This window comes from Heterobasidion irregulare (assembly GCF_000320585.1).
Source record: "Heterobasidion irregulare TC 32-1 unplaced genomic scaffold scaffold_03, whole genome shotgun sequence".
In the NCBI taxonomy this organism is placed as follows: Eukaryota; Fungi; Basidiomycota; class Agaricomycetes; order Russulales; family Bondarzewiaceae; genus Heterobasidion; species Heterobasidion irregulare.
Window position 1 is genome coordinate 2,789,672 of NW_009258199.1, and position 13,209 is coordinate 2,802,880.

General features: G+C 61.4%; 7 protein-coding genes across 7 annotated transcripts; 6 read left to right on the forward strand and 1 right to left on the reverse strand.

Annotated features, from left to right (window-relative positions):
* Positions 1-125: 125 nt before the first annotated feature.
* Positions 126-2,365, forward strand: cpm76 (cytochrome P450 monooxygenase 76; the record flags this gene model as incomplete). Its single annotated transcript, XM_009546042.1, has 12 exons — positions 126-389; positions 468-485; positions 554-679; positions 736-806; positions 866-880; positions 934-1,226; positions 1,285-1,337; positions 1,399-1,438; positions 1,499-1,509; positions 1,581-1,760; positions 1,824-2,123; positions 2,213-2,365. 12 exons carry the CDS (start codon positions 126-128, stop codon positions 2,363-2,365), a joined length of 1,524 nt encoding a protein of 507 aa, XP_009544337.1.
* Positions 2,366-3,167: 802 nt separating this feature from the next.
* On the forward strand, positions 3,168-3,383 carry HETIRDRAFT_313458 (uncharacterized protein; the record flags this gene model as incomplete). The annotated part of the gene is made up of 1 exon (XM_009546044.1): positions 3,168-3,383. One exon carries the CDS (start codon positions 3,168-3,170, stop codon positions 3,381-3,383), a length of 216 nt encoding a protein of 71 aa, XP_009544339.1.
* On the forward strand, positions 3,168-4,146 carry HETIRDRAFT_382351 (uncharacterized protein). Its single transcript, XM_009546043.1, has 4 exons — positions 3,168-3,438; positions 3,497-3,537; positions 3,596-3,620; positions 3,782-4,146. Exon 4 carries the CDS (start codon positions 3,785-3,787, stop codon positions 4,007-4,009), a length of 225 nt encoding a protein of 74 aa, XP_009544338.1. The 5' UTR covers positions 3,168-3,438; positions 3,497-3,537; positions 3,596-3,620; positions 3,782-3,784; the 3' UTR covers positions 4,010-4,146.
* Positions 3,173-4,433, forward strand: HETIRDRAFT_473428 (uncharacterized protein; the record flags this gene model as incomplete). Its single annotated transcript, XM_009546045.1, has 4 exons — positions 3,173-3,438; positions 3,497-3,537; positions 3,596-3,620; positions 3,782-4,433. A coding segment is annotated over exon 4 (246 nt), but the record flags the coding sequence as incomplete, so codon positions are not given.
* A 662-nt stretch (positions 4,434-5,095) lies between these two features.
* Positions 5,096-6,976, reverse strand: HETIRDRAFT_312380 (uncharacterized protein; the record flags this gene model as incomplete). Its single annotated transcript, XM_009546046.1, has 1 exon — positions 5,096-6,976. One exon carries the CDS (start codon positions 6,974-6,976, stop codon positions 5,096-5,098), a length of 1,881 nt encoding a protein of 626 aa, XP_009544341.1.
* A 2,163-nt stretch (positions 6,977-9,139) lies between these two features.
* On the forward strand, positions 9,140-11,661 carry HETIRDRAFT_382355 (uncharacterized protein). The gene is made up of 4 exons (XM_009546047.1): positions 9,140-9,977; positions 10,041-10,525; positions 10,593-10,811; positions 10,865-11,661. The coding sequence occupies exons 1-4, from the start codon at positions 9,164-9,166 to the stop codon at positions 11,345-11,347; spliced, it is 2,001 nt and encodes a 666-aa protein (XP_009544342.1). The 5' UTR covers positions 9,140-9,163; the 3' UTR covers positions 11,348-11,661.
* Positions 11,662-11,703: 42 nt separating this feature from the next.
* Positions 11,704-13,186, forward strand: HETIRDRAFT_450115 (uncharacterized protein; the record flags this gene model as incomplete). Its single annotated transcript, XM_009546048.1, has 5 exons — positions 11,704-11,898; positions 11,956-12,131; positions 12,193-12,461; positions 12,551-12,840; positions 12,893-13,186. The coding sequence occupies 5 exons, from the start codon at positions 11,704-11,706 to the stop codon at positions 13,184-13,186; spliced, it is 1,224 nt and encodes a 407-aa protein (XP_009544343.1).
* Between the last annotated feature and the right edge of the window lie 23 nt (positions 13,187-13,209).

The following is a 13,209-nucleotide window of genomic DNA, read 5'->3' on the forward strand; positions in this document are numbered from 1 at the left end:
GCCGTACGCTACCGTGCGCTCTTACAAATATCATCAATGCGAAGGACGTTGTAGACGCACACGATATATATATATGGTTGTGTCGCTGCGGGCGAACCAAGCATACCAGACTCATCTTTTCAAGCATGAGCCCCTCCCTTGGCACATTCAGCACACCTACCAATGTTTTCTTCTCTCTCCTCGCCATCGTCGGGCTCTCACAGGTCTTCAAGATTCTCCGCAGATGTGCGCACACCACGCGTCTTCCCGGTCCACCCTCCCCGAGCTGGCTTTTTGGCGTCGGTCGCGTCCTGCGGGCTGCGGCCGACTCCGCAGCCCTGTACGAAGGCTGGTCGCGCGCGCACGGATCCGTGTACGCGTTGCCCGCCGCGTTCGGCACTCACAGCATCGTGCTCATGGACCCGAAAGCGATCGCACACTGATCTGCGCGGGACACATACGGGTACTTCAAATCCAACCTGGCCAAGCTCGCGATCCAGGACATGGTGAGTGCGCACGCTGGCTCGGCGTTTTCTACGCTTCCGAACGCGACCGTTTCCACATCTTCTTCTAGATCGGAAAAGGACTCCTTTGGGCCGATGGCGACTCCCACAAACGCCAGCGCAAAACCCTCGCTCCCGCGTTCAGCAACGTTACCATTCGGCGGCTGACCCCGATCTTCTTTGATTCTGCATACAAGGTCAATCCAGCCATTTCTGTTATCGAGTGACGTGCTGACCACAGGTCCTCAAATAGGTCAAGGCCGAGTGGGATGGATTCTTCGAAGCGGGTGCGACAGGCGAGAGCGTGATTGACATTCAGACTTGGTACCTCCTCCCAAATCCAGTTCCACCTGAATTGCTCACACAGATTATCGTATTTATAGGATGAACCACGTCTCGTAAGCACCACCCCTCCTGCTTATTATCTGTGACTTTCAACGAATGCGCGCAGGCTCGACAGCATTGGCCTCGCCGGGTTTGCTCACGATTTCGGCACGCTGCGGGGAGAGAAGCCGACCGTCGCGGCGGTATTCGATGCCTTCGGCCATAGTATGGTCTCCACTCTGCAGGGGATCATCTTCGTTCTCGCCCCAGTCATCCCATGGCTAATCAAGCTCCCGACACACCGTAAACGCATGGTGCGAACGCTCAACCGGAGTATGGGGGAGATTGCAGACGTCATGCTCGAGCGCTCGCGCAAGGCAGGAGAGAAGGATCTGGGGAAGTCAGTCATAGGGCTCTTGTGTACGTCGATTTCCCTTTTCTTGCGGTTGGGAACAGAGCTCAGCGATACCACGGACAGTAAAAGCGGAGGGCAATGAGGAAGTAATCACCCAGGACGAGATCATGGCGCAAGTGAGTCATTTGCATCGTGTACGACGACACACGCGGCATGTTGAAGTATCGCAACCTGTAGATGAACGTGATGCTATTAGCGGGATACGAGACAACATCCAGTGAGTCTCGTTCCCTTCTCTACGCTTGTTCATTGTTCACTGACCATATCTATTCTCCAGTCAGCCTCACCGTGCGCCATTCTAGTCGCCTTTTTCCATTACGGCAGACAGCACTGACCGGATGCAACGCCAAATGCTGCAGTGGGCACTGATTGAGTTGTCGAAGAACCAAGAAATCCAGACAAAGCTTCGCGAGGAGTTGGCACAGTTCGGCGCAGGTGATCCCACATGGAGTCAGTTGACGAACAGCCTCCCGTACCTCGACGCCATCGTGCACGAGACGCTACGTACTCATGCACCGGTAGGGGAGATTAGCCGCGTGGTACGCATCATCGCCTAGATTGCCCGTGCGCTCTTCATGTCTGACTAGCCACCCCTGCGACAGGCTATGGAAGACGACGTGGTGCCCCTGAGCCTGCCTGCACTCGCAGCGGCAGGCGGTGCGACGACAGATCGCATCGCCATTGCGCGCGGAACGATCATCACGGTGCCGATCCGCGCGATTCATCTCTCAGAAGATGTCTGGGGACCGGATGCCAAAGCTTTCAGGCCCGAGCGGTGGCTCGCCGGCGTCGAACCCGACGCTGCGCACGCGAGAGAGATATCGGGGCACCGTCATCTGCTCATGTTCTTCGATGGCCCTAGAATCTGCATCGGGAAGAACTTCGCGCTCGTTGAGATCAAGGTACGTAGGAGAGGGCTGTGGCCGACTGCGTGTGCCGAACGATTCCTCTTATGTTTCTTTTTTGTCGTTTTTCCTGTCGTGGCTATCAGGCGGTGCTGTCTGTGCTGGTGCGCAACTTCGCGTTCGAGCTCCGTGACGGACCCGAGACGAAAATCAAGACGAAGGTGGCGATCATGTCGCGCCCAACAATCGAAGGGGAGGAAGGGACGCAGTTTCCTCTGCGTGTCGGGAGGCTAGCGTGAGGAGGACTGAACACCGTTCTCGTATGATCTGCATCCCGCACGCTCTGTTTCTTCTGGCACATTGAGTGTTGTTCGTACTGACTGCCTTGTATGAAATTTAACCCCCCTTCCCCCGCTCCACAACGCCTTGCAAACCTGACATCACGAAGAACCGGTCAATTATTGATGCTGAAATTGCATCCGCTGCTGAACTGGGACGGGCTTCCGTGAGCGATGCGCCTCAAGAACCGGCTTGAAGCTAAAAAAACGACAGTCGTGTGCCACCAAGGTTTTCGAGAGGATGCCAGATGGCGCCCGGCTGATTAGATGCATAGGTATGGGCAGACATCGTTGACATGTACTGGGCCGCATTGAAAATCCGACTTGAATAGGTGCTACGGCGACGGTTCGCTCGTCGGTTCGCCCCCGGTGCCGTTCCCGGAGCGGCGCTCGACGAGCCCTCGCTCGAGGTCTGCCACCGACTCCTCCCTTCCTTACACGCCTCATTTGAGCCGGACCGACGAAAAAAGCTATCTGCCGCAAAAGAGCACCGGGAGAACAAAAAAGCGGGTGGGCTTGCCTCCTCGTGGTCCGTGCACAGGCGTCAGTTTGCCATCGACTGTGGGTCCACTTTACTGATCCCTTATCCTCTCTATCACGTCTCCATCATGTTCCGAATCCACCCGGCTGAGTATGAACTGGCTTCCCTTCTCTCTTGAAGGTCCGCCGGCATGACCGTCTCCGCGTCCTGTATATAAGGCTCCCCCTCACACCAGTTGGACTCCATCGCCTCTTCTCCCTCGACCACCACAATCCCTTCGGCATGCCTGTGCCCGTGCCACCCACTCCGCGTCCGCTCACACCATCCGCCACTAGTGGCCTCGACGGAGGCAATTCTCCATGCCCATGCCTCGTCAAGGGCGTGTGGCCCACCTACCACGGCGTATGTATGTCGCCGTCCCTCTCCTCGCTGACGGTGCGTAGAATATATATAACATCGCCGGCAAGTCCACAATCCTGTGGCATGGATCAACGATAATAGTCATGACCCACACTCACATGGGCATGGCTCAGTTAGCGAGGGTCCTAACACGGTACGTCGCTCATCACCTCATCTCTCCAACCTTGTCCTCAATGACGTCTCTCCCTCAGACCCTACGCATATAAGCATACAAAACTCAAGACAATATAAAGTACGTCCATCTGCTTCTTATCGAATTTTGTGTTCACATGGGCACGCATGGCTGGCAGAATAAAGAAGGATAATGGGAAATATGTACGTCGATTGCTCCTCGTTCTCAGACCCGCTGCTCACTCGCGGCCTTGTCCTTTCAGATGCCTCCACGAGGGAGATGAAAGGAATGCATGGAATAAAATGGTGAGCTCGCTACTCTCCGATCGCACGTCGACATCCGTTCTAACCCATCCACTCCCCTCTAGATGCCATCGTGGCTTTCGAGCCCGCCCCTCGGGGCGGCCTGCGCTGCATTACACACAGGAGGTCCAGCTCGCGCATCGGTTGGATCCCGTTGTAAGACGCTCTCCGCTTGCAGGGTGCGGTCGGGCCCCACCGTCCCAAGGCTAGGGAAAGGCGGGTGGTATTGGAGCCGGTGCCTTCGGGGCCGCGTGACCGCCCCCGGTGGACCCACCTTGGTCGACGGGTGAGCTATGGAGAGTCGTGGGTCTGGCCTCTAGGTGGCGGCAAGGGCGCCGGTGGTTGCAGCGACGGGGATCATACGGCCTCGCGTTGTGTCCCAGGCGTAAGTTCGTGCCTTGGCTGCGAAACACGCCGGGTGGGCACCGGTTGTGGGCGGGCACGCAGCTAGTTTTTTTTCTAGCAGAATGTATATCCCGGGGTTGGAAGACGACCCATCTATACGCACGGGTGGGATCCGAGTGCGGATGGGCTCGCATTCCCCAGGTGCCGCAACACTGCGGCACCGTAATTTTTTCCTCCCTCTCGCCTTCGGGCGAGGCTTTTTCTCCCTCTCTAATTTCTTCAAGCGACTGCTGCATTTCACCGCGCTGGCTCACAACGAGCGAGCGAGGATGCAGATCGACGGATGCAGGCGCCGCGTCGTCTGCGCCGGTGGGTCGTCTACTTTTCTCATGTGACGGCGCTGATAGATCTAGGCAGTCCACCGAGCGAGCCCTCCGTCTCTTCTGACTCGGGCATCTATCTGGGTGCTCTCGGGCGGTGTTCAACGCGGCGGTCGAGATGCGAGCCGTATGTTCGTCGTCCTCAGGCGTATGACCCCATGTGCATGTAATACATAAATATATCGCTCTGAATAAAGACGTGGTGTATCGCGAACATTCAGATTGAGCCCGAACCTCAAGCCTCGACAGTCGAGGGGGGGTAACGGAGCTCGTCTTTGTGGCTGGGTCAAGGTTGAGAGTCGTGAATGATATATGTATGTGCACATGTACAAGAGCGGTGGGGTAGATGGTCGCTTTCTGCGACCCGCGAGCGCGCCCACGGCCTCGAGGGCCCAGTGAGAGTGAGAAAGTGCTCATGCATGTTTAACTGCGAGCCAACACAAGGCTTTGAATCGGAGGCCGAAAGCGATACGCACGGTGAGGTACGCGTATCGGATGTTGTAGATGCACTGCGGTGCCGGGAGTAAAACGCATCGCAGGCATCCCAGGAGCATGGCGGTGGCTCTTCCAGGCCCCGAAAAGCATGTGAAGGGAATGAACCACAGCGCAGGCGGATCGCAACAACACTAGTCGATCCCTGCGCGCAGCGGGTCAGCAACCCACAGCTCGGCACCGTGACACGCACTCACCCCCGTCGCCCTCCGTCGGCCCCGCCCTCCGCCCGCTCTCGCTCTCGCGCAGCCGCCGCACGCGCTCCGCGTGCTTCCGCTCGACGCGCGTCAGCTTCCTCTGCAGGCTGCGCGACAGCGCGGGCGCCATCTCCTGCGCCGCGTCCTCCAGCACGAGCGCGAGCGCGTCCACGGGGCGCAGGCCCGTCTCGCCCAGCCGCGCGTGGATCGCGCGCCGCAGGAGCCGCGTGAGCGGGTGGATGTCCCACCGCGGGTTCGCAGGCGCCGCGGTCACGCCGAGCACCTCGAAGCGCGACGGCACGCGGAACGTCTCGGGGAACTTGGCCTTGGGCGCGCGCTCCACCGCCTGCGCGTGCGCGTGCGTGTGCGCGTCTGCGTCTTTCTCCTGCAGGTGCGGCCGCCACGGGCGGAAGGCGAGCAGGTCGTCGATGAGCTCGTCCGAGATGTCGTCCAGGCGGAGGCCTGCGGCCGCGTCTGCGCCGAGGAAGCGGTCGATCCAGCGCACGGCGCCCGGCGGGTGCTCGCGCACGAGGTCGACGCGCATGTGCGCCATGAGCGTGACGACGACGACGTGGAACGTCTTCGCGTCCGGCGCGAGCCCGTACTCGCCGAACGCGCGCAGCGCGACGCTCGCGGCGGGGTAGTCCGCCGTGAGCATGAACACGCGCAGCGCGACGTCGAGCGTGGACGTGGTGAGCGCGCGCGCGCCGCCCGCGCGTGCCTGCGTGGGCGCGGCGAGGGCGCGCACGAGGTGGCACTCGAGCATCTCGCGGAAGAGAGCGCGCGGGGTGCGCGTGTTGGGGGGCGCCTTGAGGCGGCGGTAGCGCGCGGTGCGGCGGTGGTGCAGCGCCTGGAGGGCCTTGAAGAGGCTGCCGAAGGTGAACGCGTCGGGCATCATGGCGAGTGAGCGCTGGGCGCGGAGGGCGTCGTAGAGCGCGAAGGCCTTGTGGAGGTCGAGGTGGCGGACGGAGCCGCGGATGAGCGCGTTGAAGAGTGCGAGGTCGGGCGCCACGCCTGCTTTCGTCATGCGGGCGAGGACGGCGTCGATCTGCGCGGAGTTCTGGATGGTGCTGTCGGCGAGCTCACTGGCGAGCGTGGTGTAGAGCATCGCGGGGGACGCGGGCTCCTGGGGAGAGGGCTTGTCCGCGCGGGACTCGAACCACGCTTCGGCGGCGTCGTTGTTCCCGGCGCGGAGAGAGAGGCTCATGAGCTTGTCGACGGTGGGCGTGTGGAGCTCGTAGTCGGCGCCGCGAGCGTCGGCGTATCGCTCGACGACGCTGGTGATGGTGGCCAGGTCGAGGTTGAGCGTGCCCGCGAGAAAGTCGATCAGGCCGCGCAGGTCGCGTTCGGTACAGGATCTGCGCGCGAGGACAGGCGCCAGCGCATCAGGCAGGGTCGGGGGCGTGCTCTCTAGAAGATGGGAGACGGCCTTCATCTTGGCTTCGACCAGAGGAGACGGACGGAGCCGTGGAACGGGGTCCTCGGACATCTGTTTGTACAGGTCGGACGCAAAGTCGAAGCGAGAGTAGTGCAGAAAGAGGGAGATGGCGTCTTCGTAAGCGGTGACGCGTGATCCTCGGTCGTCGTCCATGCTGCTGAGCTTTAGGTGGAAATAGCGAAGGGCGTCGTCGGGCTTGCCGAGAGCCAGCAGTCTCTTGACGGAGAACTCGAGGTGCTTGACACTACTCCATCGTGCGCGGTGCTGGGTGTGGTCTGGTTCAGGTGTAGAGGCGAGGCGGAGGGTCGAAGAGACGTGTCTTGGGAGGATGTGGACAGGTGAAGGAGGAGATGGACGACGTAGTAGGGTGCACCGCGGTTCGAGAGAGCGAAGCAGGATGCGCATGTAGCGGATGTGTGCTACATGGGCTGGTGGGGAGGCGGACAAGACGTGCGAAGGCCTGGATAGAAATGCTGTTCGACGTGAGTCCTGCTACCGACGTCGATGGCTGCTGCGAACGCACCTTCGAGGACGTTGGGAGCGACGACGACGGCGGTGGCGGGGAGCGGAACGAAAACGCGCCTGCGCGATTCAGACTCCGCAAGGACGGACCTCTTCATTGCTTTCTCCACGCCGACTCAACAGCGTCCGCGTGCACGCTGCATCGCTCTGCCCGCCGCGCGAGGTGATGACCACGGTGCTGTCTGCACGATCAGTGGTCCTCGACCGCGCATCATAGAACGATCTCCATGTCGCTGCCCACATCAGAGGGCGTCGAGACAGTCGCGCAACCCGCCGTCAACACTCTTCGCTCAAGATTCGAACAACTCGCCCTCGACACATCCTCTCCATCGTCCTCGCCATCTCCCAACCGTCCCAGTAACGACACCCGCGATCTGCTCACGGCGGAGACGCCGAGCCCGCGCGCGCGGGCATCGTCGAATCCAAAGGAGCCGTCCAGCCCGTTTGACCCGTCCCGCCATGTCCGAAACTCCTCCTCCTCTTCCGACCTGAAAGCTGCGGGCAAGAGGCCCCCGCCTCCCCCGCCCAGTCGTGCAACGAAACCCTCTGCCTCTCCTTCTGCTTCCCCCCATCTTTGTCCGGTCCCGGTGCACGCCGCATCTTCTGGGTATGCCTCCGATGTCTCCACGTCCAGTCAGTCGTCCATCAGACGGTTATCGGACAGGCGGCCTCCCCCTATTCCTTCTGTGCTCTTAGATGGCGAGAGCTCGGACTCTCCCGCCATTGGGAGCGTGGCGTCGTTGAGAAACGTGTTTGCGTGAGTGCTCGATCACACTCGGTCTTTCCCCTGGTTTTTTCGTCTCGTCCTACTTTTATACGTTTTTTCATGAGCATATATGCCATGATCTCGACATTTCCTGTAGCACTAGTGGCGCGACTTTAACAGTAGGTGCCAACGCACGCCGTCTTGTACGAGATGCGATCTAACCCCAAGCAGAAGTAAAATGCTATTTAAGCGCATATATTCTGTTTTGACGTGCTGTCAAGCTATCCTGCGCCGCGCATATATTGACATATGCCTTTGATAGGACGCCAGCCTCGAGTCCGCTTGTCAAGGCTCAGATTCCAAACGTTTTATCCAATGCCGAATCTTCTGCCCACGTTCCACCCGCAGTGCCCCCTCGCCCTCCCAAGCCACCTGTGCCCTCTGCATACGCCCATGCCCCCCTCTCTCCTCGTCTCCCCCCCACGCGGCCCCCGCCCAGCCCTCGCGTCCATATTGCCACCTTTTCAGACACAGAATCCGATTCAGAAACAGTTTTCGCGCACTCCCAGGCATCTTCCGCAGCCCATGACCCCTTTTATGATCATCCCCATACCCACCACCCTAGACAAGAATCGTCCTCTTCGCTCGAAAGTTCCAACACCTTCTCCAGCAGCTCCACCTTAGCTTCCCTTCACAGCAATAATAGCAACGTCTTTGCATCCCCTCCGCGCCCCGTGCCTCCACGCCCCCCGCCTCGCAAGGGCGCCACAATTCCAAACCCAGGACCCCTAATAGAACCGCCCTCTCAGCTAGTCATCCCGGGCATTCCTCCACCACTCCCTAATCGCCGTCCATCTGCACCCGAAGAGCCATTGACGCCAAAGCTTCCCGTGAGACATTCTTCGATACCTGAGAACACGAACGTACCTTCGACGAGTGCGCCGTCGCTTCTCGAACAACAGGCCCCGTCGCCCATCGTCGAGCGTAAGCCTCTCGGGAACCACAAGCTCCCGCCGCCGCCGATGCGGACGATCGGGTTGGGCGACAAGCTCCCGCCTCCGCGCCGCATGACATCCGAGTCCTCTGACGAATCAGAGGAAGAGGACCCGAAAACTAGGCTGGCCGACTCTATGCCTGACACCAGTCGTTCCTCGCGTCGCACTCCGACGATCGCCGTTCATCCCCACTCCGAGTCTGAGATCCACGTCCTCGCGCACAAGGGCGCGGTCGCCGTGGCGGGCCACGTGGTTGTGGTCGCGACTCTGCACCACGTCAAGGTCTTCAACCTCGCCCTCTCCGAGCTGCCGATGTTCAACCTCGACGGCAAAGACATGGGGCTCACCAAAGAGTTGCGCGTGACGAGCATGGAGTGGCGCAGTGACGTCGATCAGGGACGGTACATCTGGCTGGGGACGAAGGAGGGCCATCTGTTCGAGCTGGACGTCCAAACCGGACAGATCGTCGGCATGAAGCTCTCCGTGCATTCGCATGCCGTGACGCACATCCTCCGGCACGGCCCGTCGATGATCACGCTCGACGACAACGGCAAGGCGCTTCTCTTCGTCGGCGACGGGGACGGCTTCCCGCTCCTGGCGTTCACGCAGCCGCGCATCGCGCGCATCGCGGACCAGCAGACCTTCGTGCGCGTCTTCGGCGGCAAGCTCTGGACGTCGATGAAGGAGCCAAACACCGTGGGCGCGTCGCGTGGGCCGATCGTGCGCGTGTACGACCCGTTCGCGCCGGGCAGCCAGGGCAGGTCGCTCCTCCCGACGGAGCACGTCGGCGCGGTTCTCACGGGCACCGTCGTGCCGTCGCAGCCGGAGCACGTCTACCTCGGCCACGAGGGCGGACACGTCAGCATCTGGTCCCTCGCGGCGGCGGACGGCGTCCCGGTCTGCGTGGAGGTCATCAAGGTCTCCGCGTCGGACATCGTCAGCCTCGAGGGCGTTAACGACCGGCTGTGGGCGGGCGGGCGGAACGGGATGATCGCGGCGTACGACGTCGTGCCGCGCCCGTGGGTGATGACGAACAATTGGATCGCGCACGCAGGACTGCCGCTGGTGGACATCAAGGCCGACCCGTACAGCATCGACAAGCTCGGGCGCTTGTGCGTGATCAGCATTGGTAGGGACGAGAGGATCAAGTTTTGGGACGGCATGCTCGGCGCAGACTGGATGGGTGAGTGCATATACGTGCATATATGCGCCCTGTCTCTGCGGGTTGCTCACCGAATGCGTTCAGACACGGAGATGCTCAAGCGCGAGAAGGCGTTCAGCACGTTCCGCAACATGAACGTGCTCATCGTGTCGTGGAACGTCGACGCCTCGAAGCCAGACACGCTCATTGGCTCGCCCGACAACCTCAACTTCCTCAGCGACGTGCTCAAGACCGTCGACTCGCCCGACATCATCTCGTTCGGGTGGCAGGAGGTCATCGACCTCGAGAGCCGCAAGATGGCGGCGAAGAGCGTGCTGATGGGCAAGAAGAAGGCGGCCGACGGGGGCATCTCCGAGAAGGTCTCGAGCTCGTACAAGCGGTGGCACGACCGGCTCGTGTTGGCGGTGCGGCTCGCGATGCCGCCCGATACCCCGTACATGGTCATACACACGGAGAACCTAGTCGGTTTGTTCAGTTGTATATTCGTGAAGCAGAAGGAACGCGTTGCGTTGCGGCATGTAGCTGTCGCCACCGTCAAGCGGGGGATGGGCGGGCGGTACGGCAACAAGGTGAATCGTTGTGCGTTTACGCGTAGTGCGCGTCGTTGGCTGACGTTCGCCGTGGTTGGCGGTTTAGGGCGGAATCGTCGCGCGCATGGTCATCGACGACTCGTCGGTGTGCTTCATCAATTGCCACCTGGCCGCTGGACAGGCGCACGTGCGTCAGCGGAACGGCGACGTTGCGGCGATGCTCGAGGAAAAGGCCGTGCTCCCTTCGACGGAGGCGCTGGAAGAGGGTTTGGCGTATGTCGGCGGCGGGGACGGATCCATGGTGCTCGACCACGAGATTGTCTTTGTGAGTCCACGCCGGTCCAACCCGTGCCACGATGCTGAACGGCGTGCGTCTAGCTCAACGGAGACATGAACTACCGCATCGACCAACGGCGCGACGTCGTCGTCGCCGCCGTCAAGGCCAACGAGTACGCGTCCCTGCTCGTGCACGACCAGCTGCACAAGGAGATGAAGTTCAACCCGGGCTTCCGCTTGCGCTCCTTCACCGAGGGCCCGATCACGTTCGCGCCGACGTACAAGTACGACCCGCGCACGTCCGAGTACGACTCGTCGGAGAAGCGGCGGATCCCGGCGTGGTGCGACCGCGTGCTGTGGCGCGCGCGGGACCCCGCGCGCGTGCAGCAGCTGCACTACCGGCGGTACGAGGCGGACGTGTCGGACCACCGGCCGATCTCGGCGGCGTTTAGGATGACGGTCAAGTCGGTGCGGCACGACGCGCGGGCGGCGGCGAAGGCGGAGGTGCAGGGCGTGTGGCGCGAGCATGAGAGGCGGTTGCTGGCGGCGCTCAGGCAGTTTTACGTCGGGCAGATGATCGTGTGAGGCTGAGGCGGTGGCGGTAGGTGAATGGATGTGGATGTGGGAGGCGATGTGGTGAGGGGGGGAGGATTCGCGGCATCGGACTCGGTGCGAGCCAGTCGGTTTCGTTCGTCAGTATAGCAGTATAGCAGTATCAGCACCAGCACCAGCACCAGCACCAGCACGGACCGTTCTCTTCTCTTTTCTTTTCTTTTCTTTCTTTTTCATTACTTTTTAAATGTCGCATCAGGCTCGGCACGCGCGCATCAGTGTAATCAGTAGAACATACCAGCTTGTAATGGCTCAGAATCCACGGGCTGGCGTTTCGTATCCGTATCCGTATCCGTATCCGTATCCGTATCCGTATTTTTGTATTCCGTATGTCGGTTCGCGGCGACGACGACGACGACGACGATAATAGTGATGATGATGATGATGATAATGTGCGAGCGACGGGCGACGGGCGTTGGTTTCGGCAGACGGTGTCGTCCGCTTTGGGGATCCGCGATGGTCGTCAGTGGGTCGTCCTCGAGGCTTCAGTCCCACCCGCCGGCTCTGGGCTCCTCCCCCGCCGAGTCGCGTGACCCCTGCGCGTCAGACATGAGCATCGTTGATTTTGGGCGGCTACACAGCGGCGGAGGTCCGCGGACGTCGTGCGTTCAAGGCGCAGGAGCGGCGAGGCGCCCAGCCGGAGAGTGACGGCCCTAAAGTCGCCGGTCGATATATGCCTCTGGTGGACGCTGCTCTCGAGTCGCGTTCGCTGTTTGTCGTTTGTGCCGACGCGCGAGGCTGGCGTTGCCAAGGCTCTGTTCGTCTTGTAGCACCTCGTAGCACTTGAGCGCGTCAGGCGAACGGACCCCGGCGACGAGCGATCCTATCCACCTCCCGATCCTAGCGGTCGGCCACCGGCACTGCCAGCGATCGTCGGCGCAATCTGCGCGCGCTGCAGTCTGCCAGTCTGCCACTGCCGTACCGTACCGCATGGGCAACCCTGCTTATTCCCTCGCAGCCCGGCAACCGCCCACCGCGCGTCGAGGTGCTATATCGGGGGAGAGCGCACGATCCCAGTGGAGGTGTAGATTCAACCGCTCTCGCTTTTTTGTTCACGGGAGTCGGCTTTACGAGACGCCTCACAGCCGTTCGCGGTGTATGTGTGCTATTGTTAGTGCTAGTGCTAGTGCTAGTGCTGGGCATCAGCCTTCGATATTCATATTCATACAATGCCAGGATATTCCACACCCCATCTGCGCGGTCCCGCCTCGTCCCTCGACTCGGGGAGCGATGCGATGGATGATAGTATAGTACGTGCGCCGGCGATCCGAAATTCGCCGCGGCACTGCGTCGCGGTGCGTGTAAGTCCGATGCTCTCTACGACTAGACGCCGCATGCGTCCGCCCGGCGATCTGCCGCTCCCTGCGCCGCCCCAAGACGCGCGCCGCACGAATCCACGCCACGCCACGCCACGCCACGCCACGCCCCTCAGACCAGTCTCAGGCCTCGCGCGCCTCACGGCGGCCGTCCCCCCCCCCCCCCCCCCCCCCCCCCGCACAAATAAACTACCCGTTATAGCGCGCGCATCTGCGCGACGTCCGGCGCGCCGATCTCGCAGCAGGGTCCGCGCCCACGACGGCGGCGGGGGACGTGCCCGCCCTCGACTCCCCCTCCCCCTCCCCCTCTCCAATTCACTCGTCCACTCGCGCAAGCGTGCGATCTCCCGGCGCGGCTCGCGAGGCCTCCCTGCAGGCCCCCGAGATCCCCATGCGCGCGAGCCCGGCTCGAGTCTGCCAAGATGAGGCGAGCACCGCAGACGGCCAAAGCCAGCGCCGAAGCCAAAGCGAAGTATGCTACAGAGATTATAATTAGTACTTCCGTCCATCCACACGAGC

Excerpts from the sequence above, each read along its gene's own strand:
- HETIRDRAFT_382351 (XM_009546043.1), top strand. The coding sequence starts at position 3,785 with ATGCCATCGTGGCTTTCGAGCCCGCCCCTCGGGGCGGCCTGCGCTGCA.
- HETIRDRAFT_382355 (XM_009546047.1), top strand. The coding sequence starts at position 9,164 with ATGGAGTGGCGCAGTGACGTCGATCAGGGACGGTACATCTGGCTGGGG. Across the intron at positions 9,978-10,040 it reads GCTCGGCGCAGACTGGATGG|ACACGGAGATGCTCAAGCGC; the intron begins GTGAGTGCATAT and ends GAATGCGTTCAG. Across the intron at positions 10,812-10,864 it reads TCGACCACGAGATTGTCTTT|CTCAACGGAGACATGAACTA; the intron begins GTGAGTCCACGC and ends GCGTGCGTCTAG.